The 22,740-nt window shown below is 36.2% G+C and overlaps 1 protein-coding gene across 2 annotated transcripts in view; it reads right to left on the bottom strand.

The window, feature by feature from the left end:
• HBS1L (HBS1 like translational GTPase) overlaps nucleotides 1-22,740 on the bottom strand; it is a 59,837-nt gene that overhangs the window by 18,547 nt on the left and 18,550 nt on the right. For both annotated transcript variants that reach the window (XM_066179136.1, XM_066179138.1), the window contains one exon: nucleotides 6,591-6,699. In XM_066179136.1, coding sequence (XP_066035233.1) covers nucleotides 6,591-6,699 — 109 coding nt within the window. The remainder of the gene's footprint in view (nucleotides 1-6,590; nucleotides 6,700-22,740) is intronic.

Raw genomic sequence — 22,740 nt, 5'->3', positions numbered from 1 at the left:
TCCCCCTTCCTCCCCACAGTTTCAGAACCCACCTGTCTTATCAGTATAGCAGCAGACTGATTTTGACACCTTTTCATAAGGCCCAAAGCCAAGTTTTTCTCTTGATTGTGAGACCAAAGCAGAAATTCCAACACTCATTTTTTTGGCTACAGTTCCAAAACCCAAGGTCAGGTTCTTGCCTCAAGCCTGGATACCCAGGCGTGCTTCCCAAATTAGCTAAGCAAACAACTTGGTTTATGCCAGCCATGACGGCTGCAGGAGTACAGATGGTACCTGTGTTTCTGTATAATGGATAGAAAATTCTGTATAAAGCCTATTTGATATTAAATAAAATACAGGTCTATAAGGTCTATTTATATTTTTGTGTTAAAGTCTTTCCTAAAAAGAAGTTACTCTATCAAAATATTCCAAACCCCTTGTAGGAGCAAGTTTATATCAAACTACTGCCTTAGGTCACATAATCTTGACATTCTAGAATTCACACTACAAAGTCAACTGCTCTGTATCACCAACTATTGCTCCAACTTTACAGATAGCATTGCAGCTTGACAAGGTGAGTAATCTTTATAACACTGGATTCTCTAAAACAAAACAATAGTTGGTCAATATTGCTTTACATGTAGCAATGAAGAAAGTTGACCGCATATGAATTCTTCCACAGGGAAAAAGTCACTACAACTATTTATGCTTTCTTTTACCATAAAAGGTAAGTGCTTTTCTATAAGGCTGAACAGAAGGCTCTGTCTTTAAAATTCTTCAAATAGTACTTTAAGTTTTAGCTGAAAATCTACTTTGTAATGGCAAAACAATTATTTTCTCCAATGTCTCTGCAGGGAAATTTTACTTCATGAAAACAGACTGGAAACAATAAGGTTGATAGAGGGTAAATATAGAGAGAACTGTGGTAACAAAGTTTTCTACATATTTTAATAAGGTATTAAAAATCATCTGAATGATGTAAAGTATACCAAATAATTTTTGTCACAATCATTTAAGAGAGTCTCATATATTAACAATTAATTTGCATTAGACAGCTTTCATCAAAATTAAGACTCTTCCATCTTTTTCTCTTTTTTCAGGCAAACTTCAGTTCAGTCTCAGCATAATATCTAGCATGTTCACACTGAAGTACCAGGACTAGTGCCAATATGCAAAGGTCACACTGAAATGCAAATATGGTATTTTACATTGGTATCAAATTTTCTTCCTTGAAAGTCTAATATTTGAAGTTCTGGAGAAAACTATTTGTATAAGAAGTCATATCAAAGCAGCCTTTACAGCTGGCAATAGTTTTCTCTCCTTTTCAGCGTCTGCATCTCTTTCCAAACCAACTTTTTAAACGTGGAAAAAAAAAAAAGGCAGTAATTTAGATGAAGCTGAAGTAATGTGACCCAAAAACATAGCTCTCATATTTTTTTATAGCTTTCCAAAATACATTCAAGCATTGTCACATCAGCCTATTAGGAAACAGGAATGTATTTGCAAAGAGAGGTTATTTGTAAGCCTCTGAATTTTGTTTTGTTAAACTAGGCAAAGATTTTTTTTCTAACCCCAGATGCTAAGATCCTCCTGCAGGCCAAAGCCAAAGTCACTAAGGATTCCCCAAAACAGGATGGATTTTGTGTGGTAGAATTTAAACTAATAACAGCATCTGAAAGAACCATGGTTATTGCCAGAGACACTAAGTATTCTCTCATTTCTACCTAGCTCTTATTGCAACCACCACTGCTTAAGGATGCCAAATAGCTTTTACTTCGGGTGGTGCAAAGAAAAAGTGCTAGATACAAATGAAAGGAGTAAAACAAGGCTCCAGCCATCATTAGGCCTTGCTACTTTTTCAAGGGTACAGTATTTGAACCATCAGTACAGTGCTAGAGTTTAAGTTTCAGATATTACTGTGTTTTAGAAACCTGGAAATAACTTGTACCACAATAAAGCTAGACTTGCCATTTCAGAGAAGAAACATCAGAATGGATAGAGCATATGATCTACTTAAGAGCATCCCTAATAACACAATTCAGCTTTTTGCTGACCAGTGTCAGGGAAAGGGAGAGCAAGTTTATTGCTAGGTACCTAAACAGGAAAGTAGGCAGATTAAATTCCAGTCTCATGGAAGTACATGGAAAGAAATGTAATAGTAAGACCCTGACAGTTGGTTATGCTTCATGGCGACCAGATGAGTTTATTGAAAGCTTGATAAAGGCTCAGCAAAATGCTAAGGAGCTCCATTTCTGACAGTCAATAAACAAAATGAATGACAATGGAAATGTTCTCCAGCTAGCCTCTTCCCACAAGGTTTTCCAAAATTATTGAATTGAAAATCCCTGTCAGAAAGCAGTACCAGTGTGTCACTAGTGCAGGCACTTGGGAATATAACCAAGTCAACTGCACTAGAAAGCATCTGTAGTAGCAAAGTTCCAGCTTGGTCTGAGCCATGGCAACCTACCATAGGAAGAAAAAATATATTGGAGGAAGACCACTTCCTAAACTATTGCTTGCATCATTGTTTGAGAACTTGATGAACTATCAAAAGCAGTCTCAATTTGCTAACCACTGCTATCTGGTAATGTGGAGCCACTGATTGATTATGCAACTCAACTTCTTTGAAAGGACAGAACCATTATGAACCTTGCACGCACACTGAGATGATGTACTCAAGAAAGGCTGCCCATCAGCAATTCAGGCACAAATGTCAAAACAGCCTAATACAGCTCTTTTGGAAACCAGCAGACAAACCAAAGCCTGGCAAGGACCAACACTTAGTCAAAACTAAAACTGCCAGGCCAGAAACTTCCTATGCTGTCTTGTCAACAAGGACCATAACAGTAAACAGAATAAAATGTTATAGTTACATTACTGTTTTCTGAGGAATATTAATAAATACAACACATGTTGTTATAAGACACATTAGAAGGCATTCAATCTCACACATCTATTGAAAGGTTCACACCACCACGCATTCAAAGAGGAACCTGAAATCTCATCTGCTCAATATTAACTGTTCAGAATTTAGCTTTTAAACATTATTTTCAATATTCTAGTCTGGATGCTGAGTGAATTATTTTTACACAACCGACTCTTTCGGAGTACTTACAGTCATTACAGAAATGTCTACATTTATTTCCCCTTTCAAAATTATTAATTACAAAATATTGGTCAGACTAGTTAAAATAATCAATCCTTTTTTGGTCACAACTTCTTCTAGCTTCCTTTATTACCTAACAGAAAGAAAAAGCCAGTAAACAGTTTTGCTAGAACATTAGTTTACCAGCAAATTCCATTTTCTGTAAGCAATCCCACTAACACCCAGAAACAAAGGCAATCAATGCTCAAAGCAATTAATGACTTCCAATAATCTATTCATTTCAAATAAGATTCACTGATTAATATGAGGTTATACCTGATAACAAGACTGAATCATAGACTGAATAGTTAGTCAAAGAACGGGGGGTTTTTGCTAATGCAAGGCTGCTGCTTGTAAAAACATGGTCCAAAAATTACCTTTAAGATCCCATATGGGTAACTCCAAAAACTACTTCATATGCATTATACAATTTACTTCTAATGGTATCTGCACCAGCATCATACAAATATTTTGGGGTAAAATAGGGGGCACAGTTACAGATGTTTTAGAATCCATTTAGAATGCTTTGAGTAATTTATACTGGTTCTTTTGGTCAGTGACATAAAGTATGTACTTAAAAAGCTGCATTATTATAAACACCCTCCAGTAAATTAACAATGAAACAAGAACATAAAAGAGTTATGAAAAGGGTCAAAGGAACAAGTCTTTCATAGGTGTTAATAAACACAGATTCCTTCTCTTCCTTAACAGGTTATCCTTATTCTGCCATTAATCCAGAAGGTAACTGCAAAAGAAAAAAAATCCAACCATAATACTCGTTGAATTGAGGTGGAGGTTCATGTTTTGTTTTGTTTTTCAAGTCTAGTAATAGATAATTCTCTGCTTCTATTAAGTCAAGGTCATAGGCCTTGGCAGCGCCTCCACAGCAGTCTGTTAGACAAAAGAAGAAAGGAGGCCCTCATCAGACTCCTTGAAGAAGGGGTCTTCAAGACATGCAGGTACCTTTACCATTTAAATTGTATCTTCTTCCATATTCATTGATTGGCTGTGCTCCAAATCTCACACTCTTTTACAAATCACTCCACTTCTTACCTATCCCTTCCACTTAAAGCTAAATACCTAATGCATATCCAATTTCTACAGTAAATAGAAGTTTGTTTTCAATTAGCATTTCAGCAGTACTACTAACTGAGATGAATTAAAAACCATCTTCATAATCACAGAATGACAGACTACGTTAGGTTAAAAAGGGTCTTTTAAAGGTCATCTAGTCCAGTCCTCCTGCAATAAGCAAGGACATCTTCAACTAGATCAGGTTGCTCACAGCCTGGTCCAGTCTGATTTTGAAAGTTTCCATGGGTGGGGCACCCACGACCTCTTTGGGGAACCTGTTCCAGGTGTTTTAACACCCTCACTGTAACGAACTTCTTCCTTATATACAATCTAGACTCCCTTAGAGTTTAAAACCTTTACACCCTTTGTCCTGTCAGAACCAGCCCTCCTAAAATGTCTGTCCCCATCTTTCTTATATACCCTCTTCAGGTACTGGAAAGCTGCAATAAGGTCACCCCAAAGCATTTTCCAGGTTGAGCAACCCCAGCTTTCACAGGCTGTCTTCATAGGAGAGGTGCTTCATCCCTCTAATATTAATCTTGGTGGCCTCCTCCAGGCTCACTCCAACAGGTCCATGTCTTTCCTGTGCTGAAAACCCCAGAACTGAAGGCAGCACTCCAGACGGGGTCTCAAAAGAACAATTATTAAGGATTTATCTAAAGGATTTACCCATAGGTCCTGAAGGCTTAGTCTTTTTTCCGCCACTGAACTGCAAGCAAGCATGGTACAAACCATGTCAGTGACCCTGAAAAGAAGCAGAATGGCTGAGAACCATGTTGGAGACAACCATCTTTCATCAGAGACTGAGTCATCACTAGCCTATCCAAGAATTAATTACTTTAGTCTACAGATGAGGAAACATTCTTCTTATGTCCTCCTTCCCTGTGGAGCAGTCACACATGCTAGGTAAGTATCAGATACAAAATTCCGTATTTGCTCTTTTTTGGAAACAAACATTTTAAACAGTCATTATTACCATTTTTAAAAAAAAATCAATCACAACTTCTTAAAATTAGATGGCAGATCTTCACTCACTTAATACTCCTTTCTTTTTCTAAGTTTCTATCCAAATTAAATTACTATACAAAAGTCCCCATGGAAAACTCCACTTCTAAGATGTTTAATAAGAACATAAGAGATGAAGGTGCACGGAACTTCATGAGTCCAGTTGTCAAACCCAGAGTCACTGATTAGTAACACCAAGTGAAAAAAAAATCATGCTTCCTTTATTTATTGCAGATTTCCAAGAGTACAGACAAAATATTTTGAAAGTCCCAGAAATTTTTCATTCAGAGCTTATTGCATCTCAGGAGATTGAATGAAGGTGATGTCTTTTAGCAGTGACATTTAGCAGCATAAAGGAATAATGACATCAGCTTCACACCTTGTATTAAATGTGCTTAAGCAGAAGAAACTGCTTACAGTTATCAAACATGCACAAGATACTATAAGATGAAGCCTATGCTGCCCTCTTACTCCCAAAAATGCTTTCCAGATCAGAACTACAAACACCACAGGATGAGGCTGGGATGCTGGCACTTACACTTTAGAATTTTTTGACCACAGGATGAACTGTGGAATTTCTTGCCACACATAAGATGGCTATTTTAAGAGTGGGTTCAAAAACAGAATAAGGGCACCTAAGTAAGAAAATACATTCTTAATAGAAAGAGACACAACCAAAAAATAAATAAAAATTGTGGGGAGCCACAGAACACTACACAATGATACTTCATGGACCCAACATACATGTCCCGTCCTTATATATTTCTTTAACTATTCACTGCTGGCTATTGCTGTAGGTAGACTCTGATTCAGATGTCTGTCTTTTTGCTCTCATGAGACATCCCCCTCAACAGTTCCAAGTCAGGATAAAATTAGAACCACTCTAATTTAGCTATAGCACAAGTAGGGCCGAACTCTACAACAGTTGTACCCTGGACACCTGTTAAAGTTAATAAAAGCTGCAGAGGAAGGCAAGGTTTAGCCATAAGTGATTGTTTTCCCCATCACCTATTCTTAAATATATTACTTCCTTTGAAGAACATGCAATTACAGTTAAGCTTTATTGATTTCATAATTCCACTTAGAGAACTAAATTTAAAATAAACGAACACCAAGAAAGTTCAGTATTCTATGAAGCGGATGTTTAAATAATCTGACGACCTGGTATCTCTATACACTATTCATAGTGAAAGGATTTGTTAAACTCAAAACGTGAGGTACCATCTTCTGAAAGTAATTCTGAGTCAAACAAGAAGCTGAGATGGTTAGTTCTGAAGAGTTACACTAAAGCTGCTGTGAAAAATAGAAAAAAATAAGAAGAAAACTTGCTACAGGTGCATCAGTTTGCACCTGCTGATGTACCTTGATGTATGAGGGCTTGGCTTACCATGGAACTTCAAATCCCATAGATTGTTTCTTTCCAGACACTGTCATTTTGGTAATTTTTGGCACAATTTCAGATTCCATTCTGGCTGACTGGGAATCCCTTGTTTTTCCTAGTAATAGACAAAAAGTAAGTTTGAACTTAAGGTTGTTACTAACAGGCGTTAAATATAAAGTCTAACAAATCCCATTACTTCTCTCCAACCCATCGATACCAGTCCTTCATGACCAACTCTCACATTTCAGTATCTTATGTGAATATATTACATAATTCATCAAAATAACCTACAGTTAGACCTATTGTGAAAATCTCACCTCTATCTCCAAGCATTCACATGACACCTACACTATGCAAGAGCTTTACTAGAAGCAGCTCTGCAAGATGCCAGAAGCATTTCGTGCAATACGAGGTAAGGAAATATTTGCAGCTTCTCACTAGATGATTGGATAAATACTTCTTTAGAGTTTTACTTTTGCCTTAACATTGTAAAGCAAAAAATATGTCCACCTCAGGGAATGCTAGCAGCGGCACCAGCTATGTGTGGGCTGCAAGGCCTTCCCTGAAACCTGAAAACAGAGTTGTCTTGTACTGAATTACACTCAAGAAGGCAAGCAATACTCCAAGCTGGCTAATTTCAAGGTTATTTAGAAATAATTGCCAGAATTAAGTAACTTAATTACTTAAAGGTATTAACTTTTACCATAACTTAAATGAAAACACAATTAAATTCATTCTTAATTTTGTGGAACTAGTTGCTCAACTAATAGCACTACAGTGCTATTAGTTTCTTATCAAGCTGTAAAAAAAAGACAAATTATTTGCTCTGCAGAGGAGGGGTTTATAAAAGAAGTAAACTAGCCATTTTCTTTACACAGTTCCCTTGTTACTATGTTAGGACCCTTTCTTCCTTCAAGGAAAAAGACTTCCTGTTCTGAAGGATGTTACACACGTGACAAAGCAAAACAATAACCCAAATTCAGAATTAAGCTGCAATTTTTAAACATGCTTTACCTACAAGCGTATCTGAAAACCAGAAAAATGCCACTACTCTTCCAGTATTAGACCAATTTGGATAGTCAAGAGTCAAGTGAATACCAAGTTACTCTTTCAAGTATTTTAGATAGAACACACTAGAAAGAACTGTTGGAGCCATTTGGCCCTACTCATTTATGTTAACGCAGCACTTCCTCCTAAAGCACGATGGCTACACCTTAAAACCACAAGATCATATTGGTTTGCAGGTTACATAAATGGTTGCGGTCAAGACTGCTGAAGATTGCAGGCAAGGAAACAGAATACCACAGACATGTCTACAAAAGCAAACCAAAAAAGCAATCAATCACAGTACAGATGGAGACATTCTTATTTATCTAATGACTTGGTCTTCATCTCCCTCATTTGTCCTCTTATTTGCTGATACTCGATTGATATGCCACCTGCAGATCTCTGGAAGAAGTAGTCTGTATGTAGTTCATTAATAGCTGCATACAAATAAACAGAAGTAAGAGAAATAAAGGTAACAACAGAAAGCATGGCTTACAAGAATCTCAAATCATGTAACAAACAAATATAAATATTCAGAATATAAAATTCTCACTGGACAGGGATTATTAGTTAAGCACAAAGATTGTGTTTTATCTTCAAACTCTTAAATAGATCACCCACAGCATTTTTTTAATAAGTAAAGCCTTCAGTCACAGTAAAAATTACATCACTTTTGTTGCCAAATTGGTAGGATATTTTCTTCATCAATTGTAACAATTTTCAAGCAGACATCATTTTCAGCTGAGAGGTCCACACAAATGTTGAATTCTCAGAAAATACCATGTTTGAAATCTGGCTACAAGAAATTAATAATTACAAAAAACACAATTAAATTGAAATAAGATTAGTTGAAAGAAATTACAAAAATTAATATTATATAACTTGAAAATAGCTTGCAATCTATTACTCCAAAAGGCAAAGATTTTACAAATCATATCTTCTCTAATCAATCTCAAAATTAAGCTTTACTCTGTACAAATAATGCTGCAGTGTTTGACACAGACTCAAATTGTACAAGGAGACTAAAGACATTCAACAAATGGAGCATTTGAGACAGAAAAAAACTTTAAAACTAGAATTTAGGAAACACAACAAGTTGAAAGAAGATGCAACACTAAAACCACAAAGAACAAGAGAAAGTAAAATAATAGTCCATTAAAGCTGACAGTTTGGGTGATTCTTTATTTATATATATATATATTTCAGTTTTATAAGTAACAATAATAAATAATTATATAAATAAATACTAAAGCATAGGTGGAGCAAGGAAGCAGACTGAGATCATATAAAGACAAATCAAACCATAGAAATAATCCCAGAATGGCGACATTCAAACAGATGAAAAGGCAAGGCAAGAATTATTAGTAACACTACTGATAGAAGCATCAAATACAATTTTCTGCCTTCAATGTTTTTATAACCAAGTACAATAAAATCAAGCAGCACATTTGAGATAAGGGCCAAGTCTGTCTTTTATGCATTGCAGGCGCCATTAAAGATTAATAATTATGGCTTCATTACAAAGGACAGAAGGCTGGGAAAGGAGTATACTTTACTATCTAATCTGTAGGGAACCGGAGAAAACTGCATGATAAATTCTTATCTGCTCTAGCAGGCAAAGCAAAAGCTATTCGGCACTTAACAGATTGCATGCAAATCCTTAAATTGTACCTTGTAACTAAAAGGAAGTCAATGCACAAGGCTGATACAATTCTTAAAGCACTTCTTAATCTACAAGCAGGGTACCCTATGGTAACTGAAGTGTACTGCAAACCCAGAAAAAACATAGAAACAGTAATCCCAATCTGATTAGGACAAGAGCAGCTGTGGAAAATCAACTTCTGAAGGGAAAGGATTATAAGGATATACAGATTTTTGCCAAGGCCTTAATAAAGTTCTTCATGTCTACTGCCACTTGGACATTCTCAAACACATGCCTAGGTAATACAATAGCAATACATTTCCTAAATCAAGAGTACAGATAAAATAAAAACAGATATATCTTTCACAAACTACAAAAGAAGTCCCAATACCTCTTTACATTTCACTACTCTAAGCATTGCAAGAAGTAAATCTAAGTGTGTATCCCTACAAGTAAATGCAGTGATTGACGGAACGATAGGAAAATTAAAAAAAATCCTTCCATGGAAACACATAGTATACATTTATAAATAATAAAAATTAAAACTTAAAATAAAGAAGTAAAACCTTAAAGGCTATCAGCATGATGGTTCTCACAATTCAGAATGTTCACAACCCCAAACTTCTGGCCTATTTTATGCAAAGTAGCTTCCAAAGAGATATTTGGTATTTAGACTGCATTGACATCAGAATACTTAGGCTAAAGAACACTGAAGCTACAAGCCAAACACTACTACAAAACTAAATGTATACTGATGAACTTTGTCTCAGTACTAAACTGGGATCAGCCTAACACCAAAGGGAACAGACAGGCCTGCACTGCCATTACTTCAATACAACTGGAGCACATGACGCCTTGACAAAGTTCTCTTCTATTATTCAGTTCTCTTCTATTATTCTTGGCTGTGTTTTTACCTTTCCTCTGACTGCCAGTTGGTCTTTTGACTTAAAAGACTTCTGACTTAGTCAAAAAGTACTAATAATGTCAAATGATGTAACTTCATAATAGATAGCAGTATAACCCCAAAATCTGATGGCACCAAGTACCTGCAGGCTGAAAAACATAGATGATGATGATGACATAGACAAATACATATGCAGGAAGGCAGTAAAACATTGGGACGGTCTCAATTAAACACAATTTAATTGTATTAAAAAATTAATACAGTATCTCTAGATGTTCAAGATGAAATACCAAAAATATGCAGATTTAGTCAACCACCTCCCTTTACTGTGAGCAACTTCCTCTGCATTTCTTTTCTAAAATTCGTTGTAAGCAGTACCTGTAGAAAATCAGTACAAAAAAATCAAAATATTACTCTGGCTACATTATCAAACATAACAGGCTTGATAAGTCTTTTTTTCAGTTTTGGTTCATACACATACGTAAGACTGAAAGTAACAGGAAGATAAAAATTAATCTTTCCTCCAATTCTGTTGGAGGTATGGAAGGTTTCAATAAGTGGAAGAGTGGAAACAGTCTAGTCTGTTCCCAAGTAGTTTAGAGGTAAATGAAAAGAGGAGTCTGTTAAACAGCCACTCTCTCAAGAAATACACCTTGATACCAAATGGATATTGACATATTTGGAGAAATGCACACTAGCACTCGGGTATTTAAATGCACACTGACCATACCTTTCCAACAGCAGAAACAATGCCACTGTTTTCAATTCCTATACACAGAAGCTTCTCCTCCCAGGTGATCTTTCACTCATCAAACTGTAAATTGATACTGAAACTTTCCACTCACCTACCCCACTGCCCAGAGAAGCATGATACAATGAACCAGAACATTTTATGTGCCCCAATTCAACTTGAAAAACAAAGAGAAATGTCAAGTCAGGCATGTCTCAAGCCTATGCTTTTCAGATGGCAATCCAATTTGAATAAATCCATGTCTACTCACAAACCAACCACTAATGGTATACAAGCACTGGCCAAGGATCACATCTTCAAGGGAATTACGTTCCAATTAACTGTAGGCAGTTTGCAGTAAGTTTTTCACTTGCATGCTTTTGATATTTTTATTGGTTATACTGATTCTTCTCTTTTCAAAATTGGATGTGCACTTGAAGGCAGCTGCAAACTATTTCAATTTTGAATGGGGCTGAGGATCTTACATTTAACAGACACTTGATAGGCAGAATAAAGTTACTTAAGCAGGTCCTCCTAATGCTGTCTAAACTGGCACTGCCATGAAAAAAAAAACACATACAACACCACGCTTTCTAATCTACCAGATACGGTTTGCATCCTTTCCTCTGCTACAGACTTTCTATATAACCACAAACAAGCCACTTACACCTCTGTCTGCTGATTATACAGCAACAGCCATCAACTACATAAAAGAAAACAGGGCGCTGGTTTTGTGCACCGTGTCCTGAGCTGGGTGCACATCACGAGAAGACACAGTTCTGTCTGAAAAGCAGAATTATAAACCGAGACTCCTCTCAAGAGAATATATCCCTTCCTATATGCTGTGCTATGATTTTAAACTAATTTTAAGACTGGATAATTGTTTAAATATTTCAAATATGGACTACGCGAGTGGGTCAACCAGATGTAGATTACACACAATTTCATGCTCAGAAGCATGTATCACCTGTTTGCCCAAACATATATGAGTTTATATTCATATCTAATAAATTCATCATGTCACATAACCCACCTGAAAAACTTTAAACTGTTTACATTTTTCTATTTATGCCATAAACCTCATGAGCTTTAAGCCTTTAAATAATTTTTTTCATTTGCCTTAAAAACAGTAAATTTTTATTTTTATCTCTTCAAATATCACAGCACATGGGAAAAATAACATAAGGAAATATCAAAACTTGTCAAATTAGAGATATGCCACTGAAAATAATTTGTTTTGGTTTTATAATTAAACTGAATTATTTGACACTCATGAATTCTACTGTAAATGCTGTAGGATATAGTGGTAACTTGCAGTTTAGTTAAGTTTGCACTGGGATGCAGTACACTGTACCATGAGTGGTACTGGTACTGTGCATTAGTATTATCCACATATCACAACTCAGAAGTCCAAGACTCTCAACAATGTACCACCACATAACATGACTATGGAACTCAGAACATCCTAGATGTTCTAAATTTAGACAGCTTCCTAACCTTTAAGATATTCTGCTTGTATATAATTTGCTGTGCATCCTCCCTATAGCCCATCAATTAAATGTCTTTTGATGCAACAGAAGTGGCAAATTCTGCATGTGTGAGAACTCCAACTTACAGAATTCCTCCCATATGCAAACTTTAGTATTTATATTAAACCGGTACAAAATATCCAGTTTTAGAAAACTGTATGACACTATGCTACTATGAACCACAATATACAAGCGGATGCCAGTGAACATCCACAGCACTTCCAAAAATAATGCAACAGTCCAAAATAATAGAAAAGGCAACTTGCTAAGTCACCACCCAGTGATGAGACACAGCCATTATGAAGACATTACTGAAAACAATTCTCCAAAGATATTACTGAAAACAATTCTCCAAACAGGAACACTGAACTTTTTCTTTTTAAAAGAAAGGTTATTTCCTAATAGAAACCACAGTCAGGGGCTTTCCAGGTAACTTGGTCTCGCTGTTATAACTATTACGTTCTCTGCAAAGTTTCAGATGGTGAATATGATTTTTTTTTTTCATGAAACTGGGAGTACCATTTTCACTGAAAAACGCTGAAAATAAAAATGCTCACTTGCACCTAACTACAAGATTTTTTTTTGGTTTGTTCTCAAGGTTTGATACAGCAAGAGAGAAGAGAGATGGAGCAGGTTCTTGAGTGGTGATATTCCTGAGTCTCTCCATCATGAGCCAGTTTTCTGGGATCTACAACACACAAACAGCACAACCTGCTACCCCAAGACTGAAGTTCCAGAAACAGTTTGCTTCACTACATGTAGCTGCAACAACTGGGTGTGCAGCAGCGACAGTCAGAAGGGCTGGCAGCCTGCTACAGCCAGCTGGCACTCCTCACCTCTCTGGCTTTACTTTCAATGTTTGCAGCTTTCTGCAAGTTGACATCTCTAGTCCAAAAATTAATTTGTTCAAGTGAGGCTCCTGCCTGAGGCTGACCATTTTTTTTTTTTTTACTTCCAAACAGGGAGAGCAAACAAACTGGAAGCTAAAAGATACAACAGAAGATTTTAAAAAATGGCACCTAAGGAACAAATTATTTGCATAAACTAAATTCTTCAAGCCATCTTTCCACATTCTGAAATCCCACTTGATTTTGCCTTAGCAAATGGTTTGCACATGCTCTTACGGCTTAAGTTTTAAAAACTAAATCCCTGAAACACTTCATCAACACTCAGTATGAAGCTGCTGCAACTGTTTTTGTCCAGGCTGGACACAACTGTGCCACCGGAACTCAAATTCTACCTCTCCTGTGGTCTCCATAGTTTCCTACCACATCAATAATCTGGAGGTATAAATTTGTCCTGAATAAATCATAAAGACCAACAAAACTGGAGGGCAAGAGAAGAAAACCATTTAGTGAGAACTGGCGAGCAGCAAGACACACAGATTATCAAGGACAGACAAAGACTTGAAGAATGAAAACCAGTCAAGCAGAGAAGATGAAACAGTGACCATGAAAAAGAAAAGTATTAGTGAATAACTTGACTTGAGGAAAAACTGTGTATAAGGAGAAGGAGAAAGTAAGAGGCCATATACTCAATGACAAGTTACATGCAGAGCTAAAATGAACAAAGGAAGCAGAAAATGAGCAGAACTGAAAGCAAATGCAAACTATGTCTGGAAAAGAGCAAACATGGAAAATAATAATGCCCAGTGACTGAAAAAAATAGGTAGGAAACTGAGAATGGCTAGATAAGGAGTTTGAAACTATGACGTAGAAAAAAATTGAACTGCAATGAAAGATCTGGAATGGCATGAGGCAATAAATACTGTGTTTAGGGCACAAAGATGAATTCAACAAAAAAAACTGAACACAACTGAATGAGTTAGAGGATTAGAAGGACACGGATATTAGATCAAGTTTAAGTGGATGGAGTGGAATGTGTTATAACAAGGCACTAACACATTTTCTTTCCTGTCTGAAACATAGCCAAAATTTCTGGAGTCTCACCAAATCTCTTGCCATCAATACTACCTCCCCGAATGAAGCCAAATGATACAGAATCCAGCAGTCAGTTACAGCTGCATTCTCTTGCTCTCCTCACCTGAAACAAACATCTTCCTGTGAGAATTTTCCGGCCATCAGGACTTATTTAAATATGGTCAAGCCTGCAAACAGCGTAAAATTAATGTTACCTATTAAAACTATTTTTTTTTCCCAGTGACTCCTTACTGCAATCATTACATCAAATGATGTATACTTCATTCAGAATATCTAATGTTGCCACAGAAACACGACTCAGAGAACAGTGTATATTTTTATATAAAAGAATTTCCCCATGTCTATTACAACTGGGAGCTTTCAGCATTTTCACAACTGAAACCTGTAAGTCTCTATATTTGGATGCTTAATATAACATGCCAATTTTTATGAAATTATGTTTAAGCAATGCATGACAGCAAAGAAATGCATAGATCAGTTCTATATGTAGACCATTGGTACATGTATCCATGTTTTTTTTGTTCCAGAAACATGGATAGTTAGTCTGGTTTGCATTCATGGTTAATCTGTAAGGGGAAAGACAGGCACTGATGCTATTGCAAAACTCTTAAGATTTCCAGTTTCACTAAGCCAACACCTCCCCTGTAAAAGAACAGAGATCTCTTGCAGAGAAAGGGGGACTGGGGGGGTGGTGCGTGTTTTCTTTTCGAGAGTACCCAAACATCAGCTGTCTCCTTTTGATGCTTCCGATACATAAAATACGTAAAGGGCCAATAGGAACTCAACAATCAAAACAGCAACTTTCTCATTCACCAAATTTTTCAAAAGGATGTCCCTGTGATATTTCTCATACCTACATGCTTATAGTTCAATGGACTAAAATTCAGTCCTTCACATGACCATAACTCAGCACAACTCATCCTGTAACTACTGAAACCTGATTTGTGGGAGGTGTATTGCTCTGCACTCTAGCAATGCCAACAATACCCATTCTCAATCCGTAACTGAAGCTACGACCTCTTGTAAAAATAATTTATTAGACATTTGCAGTTGTTCTGTAACAGCACCTTTACTCTCCCCCAGATACACAACCATAAGTCGTTGGTGGTGTTTTCTAACTCAACGAATTTTTCTTAAATGACTGTGTCTTTCACTGAGATTTAGAAAAAGCTCAGTCTGATATTTCTGAAGTGCAACTTCCTACCATAAATGGTCATGCAAAGAGCAGAGTCAGCACAATGGACAGGATAACCCTAAAAAGATATCCCCTTTAGCCAGTCACTTAATTGAACAGAACACAGAGTCCATGCAAATTACCAGAATTTCTGTTAAACCTTGGCCCAAAATGAGTATGTAAAACTGAAAGTACAATATGTACATTCTATTACAATTATATCGAATTTCCAAAAATAACAAATAGCAATTTCAGGTTTAATTCATAACTAATGTTATAATGCCAGAGGATGGTGCTATTTGCCTGCACATCATCCAGATAATTCAGAAACAACATCATGCCCTTTCCATGTCCACGTTATTTATGCAAGTACATTTCTGTTGATTGTACTGAGGGAGTGCAAAGCATTTTAAAAAAAGAAATCTTTCCTGATCCACAACTTTTATTTCTGCACTAAAACCACTTCAGTATGAAATAAAAGTTTAAGAACAGTGAACATGAAAAACATAGAAGCAAACTGACAGTATTTAAAGAGTAAAATCATCTTACATTTGTTTAACTTTTCCATAACCATTCTGCAAATTTTCTCCAGAAACTTAACAAGGCAGCCTTACAAAGTTGCAGAAGAAAATGTATTTACTAGCCCTACATGACTGTTAAAGCTGTGATTATTTCTAGCATTTTTAAGTTCCAGAAAATTGCAAAAATTCTGTGTGGCAATAACTTCTAGGTAGGACTAGCTAACGTTTAGCTAAAGACTAGCCTTATTTAAATTCAGATTCTCAGAATTCTCAACCCTCTCACTCTGCTGGTGACATTACAATCACACTATATCCTCTCTAAGACTTCAGGGATGGCAATGCAGACAGCACAAGGCAATGCCACAGCAGAAAGCACATTTCAGAGCAGAAGACTGGTGATTTCAGAAGGCCAAAAGCCTAATCACATATCCAAAATTTATCAGTTACTGAAAAAAGCAGTTCAGGGGCTTATGTAACATGTGATTTTAAAGAAGCAAGTGTTCAACAGGTTGAGTAGAGGTTAAAAGAAAAAAAAAATGAAGGTCCTGCAGTACAGCAATTACTCATAATACTGTGTATACACAAACACCCATCCCTTACTGTAAATTGAAATATAAATGCATTTAATAAAAAAAAAATAGGAGTTGTTCATGAGTGCAAGGGTAAAACTCACTGACTGACTGACACTGACTTTTGCATTTCTGCTTCCAAGGTTATGGTAATCAAACAGCAAATCCTCAGAGATGTCTCCTTTCAGTTTGTGGGTTTTTTCCCTTAAAAATGCAAAAAACAGACATTCTACTTATATATTGTACAAAATCTGCCAAATACTCCTGTTTATGAAAGCTTTACTTTACAGCTTTATTGTCATCTATAAAGAAGATAGAGGAAAAAACAGTATTTACCAGAATTTCATTAAAGGTAAAGACAGTAGGAGTGGAGGTATAGGATTGCCAGCAGAAATGGAACTGAAAAAATGGAAATACATTATGTGGAACTGTGGGTTTTCCCAATACCTCTGAGGGTCCAGCCCTTGCAGAGAAGTGGCTAAAATCAATTAGTGAGACGGCATGACCGAGCGTGTCTCGAAAAAGCAAGGTTTTAATAAGGAAGAAAATAATTAAAAAACAAAGACAAAGCTGAACACAGTATAGAGACAAGTCTCCTGCTTGCTACAGCACCTCAAAAAGCGTGGAACTTCTTTTTCTTTCGTACTTAATCGTTCAGGTGGGCTATTTGGCTCTTGGTCCAATGAGAGCAACAATAGACTTTGAGTTACACTCTCTGAGCCAAATCCATTTTCCTGTGCTGGCACTGCCAGTTACAATGAGAGGCACAGAACTTTCTAGTTAAGCTTCCTAAAATGTCTAAAGGTAAACTGAAACTCTTTCCCTATTTGGAAACACCTGCTGGGGGTGTGGGGTGTATGCTAACATGGAACACTTTGTATTTCAAGGGGTTTTGCTTCGGTTTGATGAAACCTAACTTCTTGATCATCCTTGCCGTGCCCACTGTCTCCTACTCAACATAGATGGAGACATCTTCCCAAGCTAGTAGTTAGGGTACTTCTCTAGGATCTGGCAAAAACTAAATACAAAGTCTTTAACTGATAGAAACTGTGGATGATATGGGTATCATATCACACCAATCACAGCACAGTAAATGTTCAGACTCTTGATGTATTGGGGGGCTTTTCTACTTAGGCAAGAGACAACCTTCCCACTAAAATGCATTTCACCTAACTACTAACTAGCTTTGGGTGTGAGCCTCAGTTCAAACCATATTTGTGTTCAGTATTTGTTCATATACAGAACTCAAAGCAAACCTAAGTTGCATTTTTGCTACAAATACTTAAATGCCTCTTGAATTCCACAGTCCATAGCCATAGTGGAGATTTGAACTCCAGAAGAATTGCCTCAGGGCATTGTGCTGCTTCCACTAAGAAAGAAAACGCCTACAGAAGAAAGAGATACTAAGGAACAAAGACCAATAAAGTTCCAGAACTTTTTCTTCTGAAACATAAATAATACTCTAAATAGTCATAATATAAAAAAATGTACCAAAGAGTATTACAGTTCTCGATACTGAAAACTACAATTAGGTGCAAAAACAAAAAAAAATCATTGCCAACAAAAAAACCTCTCTCTAATACAGTGAAAACATCTGTGCTATTTTAAATCCCAAAATAAAAATCATTTAAAGGTATTATTTTAACCGAATAAATTAGACACAGTAATTTTCCAAACTGTCAAAAAACAATGCTTAGTGTTAGGGTTTCTTGATCAGGAACTATTTTAATAAACTGAGGAAACTGACAAGGAAAAAGCTGACAGCATTACCCAGAATGAGAGTAATGATGCTGGAAGGCAACTCCAGTGAGGACAAAGCCAGTAAAACACAAGACTGGCATTCTAACAAGCTCACCTTCAAAAACAGTTGTGTACTATGCAAGGCCACTAGCTCAGTGAACCCAAGAGTAAGAAGTGAAATAGGAACTAAGATGTTACACCTAATACTTGCTCTCCCTTTTTAAAGCAATCTAGCAGAACAAGGCCTGCCTGTGTGCCCCCAAGATAATGGGATCTTTTTTCATTTACATAAGGTAAATATCTGACTACTGTAAATAGCTCACATGAACTAATAACATACATGAATGATGGAAAAGGCACCTCTGACAGGCAACAGGTGCCAACACAGAACTCCCAGACCTAAGAGCTGATAGACCCCTAATTACCAGAGGTGTAACTAAATATGATAGAGCAGGAGAGATGGTATTTACAGTTTTACAAAACAGAATAGCTCAAAGGTACAGTAACTTGAGAATTCTACCTCTTTTGCTATTCCAACTAATCTCTTAATCCAAAACTTAAGCAGCTAGTGAAAACACATAACGTTGTAAAAAGTTAAATAATAGATTAAGTGAATTTATTTTTTAAAATTGAATCTTTAGCAGTTAAATGATACATTTAAAAGCCACCTGAACAATTACTTTAAAGATAAAAATGCTAAATGTTCAAATTTATACCATTAAGAAAGCATACGTGTTAAGAAACAACAAATCAGAAACAAAAGGAATTAAAAATACATTGATCTTCGCACATGTAAATTAGGTCAAGCTAAACATTTCACACAATCTGTCCAAAGGAAACATGCTGAGTGAACATACACCCTTTGACAGTGCTTCTTGTACTAGGATTAAATGCAAAATAATGAAGCAAAAACAATTAAGAGAACCAAGAAAAGTAATTAGCAAGGTGCTGCTTCTCCTTTGCATTTTTTCTCCAAATAGGACTAACATTGATCAACCTACTCTTCCCCACCTTAACTGTTTCAAGATTTCAGATAAAGGGATGATGTTTCATGCTATTGATTCAATTTTGCATTATTACTCAACATTAATATATTAAGTGGGGGGGGTTAAAAAAAGAACTGCAGATCACAATTCTTTCATAGAAATTTCAGAAAAGCTAAGTAAAGTTTAACACTTTTTCTTGTATCAGATTCAGCCTAAAATAATTTTTAAAATATTAGATTTATAAATTATTTCTATGTAGATGGGACAGTTTAAGTAGAGGCATTTAATTTTAAAAACATAATACCAGGGGAAAACACTTAAGGTTTCCTCCTTCCAGCTTAATTTTATTTTCAGTGTTCTTACATCATGATACCAAAGGTTGTAGGTGCACCATCAATATGCTACAATATGCCTGCAACCTACAGTTCAATACTAGAGATAACATTTCACAATGTGCTATTATTTAGCAGAATGCTTTCCCTATTTTTAATTAGATACCACTTTAAACATCTTTCCCTCTCAATACTATTTGCCACTCACAGTGGAACATCAGAAGAGAAACAAAAGAAAACGAGGCTTCAAGTCCAGTCATGTTCATATCTACTAGCTCTTGGTAATTTGTCCATAACATAATGGGGTATGTGAAGTTGTTATTCCACATGTGACTGCTCACAACTGGAAGAGACTTTGACTGCTCATAACTACACTGGTGAACCAGTATTTTATTCTACCTTACTATTGGCATTCAAAGCTCAGCTGTTCTGATATAACTAGCTACATCACCACTAGTATCTCCTGCTGGTAGACTTTGCAGACATTCTTGTGCTGTAAAGGACACATTTTTTTGCATATACCTCCTAAACTCAAGCAACTCCTGCCTTTTGGAAAGAAAGCATGCAAGCTCAGTTTTGTCCTCAGTGCTACACAGATAAAAAGTTCTACTATCACACACACAAACCTACTCAACAGCAGCTATCTTTAACAAAACACAATAACCAAATACATCTACAGGAGAGCATGACCACATTCTCAAAGCTTGAGATAGAAACTCTTAGATAAAGAAGCTTGATATTGCTAAGTCATACTTTACTGTCACATAATTTTCTTGTAGTTTGTTATTGTGAAATTCTGTTTGTCTTCACTGTAAGATCAACGGGCCTTATTCAACATCTACTTGTGCTGCTTCCTTTAATTCTAATGGAAGGCACCTTACTCATTTCCTAATAAACAGAATTAGTTTGCCACAGTGTCATCTTGTCCTGTTCATAAATAGAGTACATTTGAGGAAGGGCAAAAATGAAAAGGAAGCAATGGCTACTAAAAGTACAAAGAAAAAAAAAAAAGAACTTTAGCATTCTTTCTTTTTTAAATATCTTACTGGCAATCCAAAGAATATTCAAATGCTACATGTCAAACTGCTAAAGATCTCTGAAGCTAACTAATCAAAACAAACTTAAGCTGCATCAATGCAGTAGGCTGACCAAAGGTACTTAAATTATGTGCAGTTCAGAACCTCTGCAGTATCAAAACCAACATATTAGCAGAAAAAAAATACAGCTGAAAAAAGTACACACAACTATTACTACAAATTTAGAGACTAATCTCAAGCTATCTGAAAACCCACAAAGTTTCCCTGGACCATTGCTGTACAGTTTGTACAAACACCTAGTTACAACAGATTATATACCAGAAAGACATATTTCCCTAAGGAATACATTATGGATGCTACCAGCAATAACGAACATTGCTAAGGATTTAGAGAACCCACCATTAATTTGCTGATTTATTTGACAGTAGGCATTTGAGTGGCTAACTGATATAAAATCCTAGAATAAACTCTAAGTGTATTTACCAGGGAAACTACTGCAAGGAAGAGTGCAGATACTGACCAAGCTGAAGAAAGCAAGGTAAAAAAAAGCTACCTGACATGCACAGCAGGACACATTTGAGAAACACAAAATTAAACTTTAAAAACCCTACCTGCTTTGTGTTAAAATTTAGGAAAAGTTCATAAAAATTGCACCACATTTCAGCATAAAAAATGTTTTCTCTTTTTAACTGCAGCATATTTTACATTATCTGCATTATTTGTCTACACTTGCAACACTCATATCATTACTCTGAAAATTTATTTATTCCACATTTTCCTATGCACTCTTCTGGTGTCAGGCAGACTTATCTGATTTCCACCATTATCAAAGATTAACTTGTTTAATTAAGACCAGAAAAAATTAAAACCTAATATTACCATAATCTGAAAAAGAAAGACCCCAATTTAGAAAGTAACAACCGACATATAGATGTAATGTGAAACGTAACACTGAAGGCTCTATTCTCCATTGCCAAAATAGTTCAGAGACACAAACTGATTCATAAAAAGCCACGTATCTGAGCTTAGAAGCAAAATTGAATATAGTAAAGTACAGCCTTGTAGTTTTAGACAAACTTTGGAAGATTTATCAGATGCAGAGCAATGCCACAAAAATTTCATCTGCCAGCCTGAAGCAGTGCATTTCTATCTCTGTCATGACTTTAGAAGGGAACTTGCATGCACTCAAGTTCATTGCTTCATATTTTTCTCTACACTTCACATTTACAGTAGCACCTGTAAGCACACAGACAGCATCTACAATCTCGTAATAGTTTGTTTGCTTACATGTTGTAATAAAAATAGCATCAAAAGCACCAGCTTTAAAGCACATTTCTGCCCTGAAAAATGTTTAAGATCTTTGAGTAGCACTTTTTTTTTCCTTTTTTTCAACTCAAGCAGAGTACCTGGTGTACACAGTTACTCCATCTCGCCTAGTGGACAAGCAAAGTTAGTCATTTTCCTGTTTATGTGGGTCAGCAATAGGGAAGAGGAAAACATTAAAAACAGGAAAATGTGATTCTAAAACCACAAAAGTTGCAGTAGGGACTCAAAGAAGGAGTACCCAAAATAACTTCAACTCATATTCTGGAATTAATTAGATACAAAATTTCCACTCAGGGTGAGCTTCTATAGGCAGTAAAAATACAGAAAAAGAACTGAAACAACAACCAGTCAAAGCTCTTCCATGTCTTTGACAACATGGCATTAAAACTCCTGAAAACACAAGCATTTTCTGCAATAAAGTCAGCTAGTTTTACAAGTTTTTGGCATTCTAAGCATTAATTCCTGACAGTAAACTCATGAGTTTTAATTTTAATGGCCATTTCAACCACCACACGTGTAACAGAAGGGAGGAAACTGGTACTTCATGTATTTTTAGGTGTCCATGCAGAAGACTGAAAGCCTATGAATCCAGAAGCTGAGATGATGAAAAATGGGTTGTATCTCATCAGACAAGATGAAAACAGTACAAGTGTAACTAGCGGCACACAAGTGGTGGCAT

This window comes from Chamaea fasciata, unplaced genomic scaffold, assembly GCF_029207755.1.
Source record: "Chamaea fasciata isolate MVZ Bird 193981 ecotype frontalis unplaced genomic scaffold, bChaFas1.0.hap1 SCAF_3, whole genome shotgun sequence".
In the NCBI taxonomy this organism is placed as follows: domain Eukaryota; kingdom Metazoa; phylum Chordata; class Aves; order Passeriformes; family Sylviidae; genus Chamaea; species Chamaea fasciata.
The sequence above is the reverse complement of the archived record's forward strand: the minus strand, read 5'-3'. Positions and strand labels throughout refer to the sequence as shown.